This window comes from Galeopterus variegatus, unplaced genomic scaffold, assembly GCF_000696425.1.
Source record: "Galeopterus variegatus unplaced genomic scaffold, G_variegatus-3.0.2 Scaffold4070, whole genome shotgun sequence".
Classification (NCBI taxonomy): domain Eukaryota; kingdom Metazoa; phylum Chordata; class Mammalia; order Dermoptera; family Cynocephalidae; genus Galeopterus; species Galeopterus variegatus.
Genome location: NW_007730181.1, coordinates 185,074 through 186,607, shown reverse-complemented (window position 1 = coordinate 186,607; position 1,534 = coordinate 185,074). Strand labels below are relative to the sequence as shown.

General features: G+C 38.9%; 1 protein-coding gene across 1 annotated transcript in view; it reads left to right on the top strand.

Annotated features, from left to right (window-relative positions):
- The first annotated feature begins 894 nt into the window (after nucleotides 1–894).
- The window catches only part of LOC103602249 (EGF-like and EMI domain-containing protein 1), a 129,400-nt gene continuing 128,760 nt past the window's right edge, over nucleotides 895–1,534 (top strand). Inside the window, 1 exon segment of the mRNA XM_008586659.1 lies at nucleotides 895–928. Within this exon segment, the coding sequence (XP_008584881.1) occupies nucleotides 895–928 (34 nt within the window).

The following is a 1,534-nucleotide window of genomic DNA, read 5'->3' as shown; positions in this document are numbered from 1 at the left end:
ACATTTTCCCTCTTGAAACTCCCACTTCCTCAGTTTCCATGATGCCAGACATTTTTAGTTTTTGTCCTACTTACCTGCAGTTTTGTGTGTTAAATGTTGGTATTCATTAGCATTCTCTTTTAGGGTACTTTTTCTTCTTAATCCACTTGTTTTTTTCTAGTTGATATCACTCACTGTCATGGCTTGAATTACTGTCTGTATGGAGATGGCCCAATACTTGTTTAGCAGAAATTTATAAAGCATCTTCTGTGTGTCAAACACTGGAATTACTATTTTGAGCAAAAACTGACAGAGTTCTTGCTCTCATGGCTCTTAGTCACTAATGGGGAGCACAGAGATCAAACAAATAACTACACATATGAATCTGTATCTACAGATGAGTTAATAGCGCTGAAAGTAAGATAGTCCCAAGGAGTATAAATAATATAAATCTGACCTCGGCTGAAGAAAAACTACAGGCCTCTCTAAGGTCATTGTGTTTGGGTAAACATCTGTAGGATTCATCAGTGCTCAGTAGGTAAAGGAGGGGAGGATGAAGTTAAAGAGAGAACAGAGTCTTCAGGAAACTTAAAGAAGATCAGCATTGCTTAAGCATAGTAAAGGAAAAGGACTAGAAAGATAGAGTTACAGGAGGAGGCAGAGACAAGACCATGCCAGGACCTGCAGACCATGTTGGTGTTTAGTCTAAACCAGAGCAATAAAAAGTGACTAAAGTGTTTTAAAACTGTGGTAGGAATGAGGTTGTGGAGGAGTCGATCACATTTTTGTTTTTAAAACATCACTGTGGTATAGCATAGAGAAGATATTTGAGGACCCAATGTTAGGTTCAGAGGGAGCTGTTATTAAGAATTGGGAACCAACCATGAAGCTCGGATTTGTGTGGTGACCACGGAGATGAGAAGTGGACAGATTTGGCATGTATTGGGAGGTAAGTTTGATACAGTGAAATTTAGTATTAGATTGAATATGGGTGAAGGAGAGGAAAGTGTCAAAGGTGACCCCTAAGTTTTAGGCTTGTGTGTGTAGATCGATGGTAGTTGAATAATCAGTTTATATTTTTCTTCTGATCTGAGTTCACATAGTCAGTTGCCTAATAGATATTCTCGACTTTCCATCTCACTTGCTCAGCAAATCATTTATGTCCAAAACTTAAGTATTCTTCTAATATCTGATGTTTCTCCTCTTGGGCTATTTAGATGAATGCCAAAGCCATCCATCCAATTGCTCAAGACAGTTGACCTTGACTCTTTCTTCTTCATCACATCTACTTACTAACCAAGTCATGTTGATTTCTTCTTCTCACTTCTTTTATGTCTGCTCACTTCTCTCTATTTTTGTTGCTTCTCGCTTAGGTCAGGTCCTCATCTTTCATCTGGATTTTGGCAATAGTTATTGATTGGATTCTCTGCCTTCAGTCTCTCACCCCTCTAATCTATTCTTCACCCTGCCAGTGCCCACTGCCTGTAAAGGAAAGCCACGATTCCTTAGTGTGGTATGAATATATCCAAAGGAATGGAAATCATCAAGTCGAAGG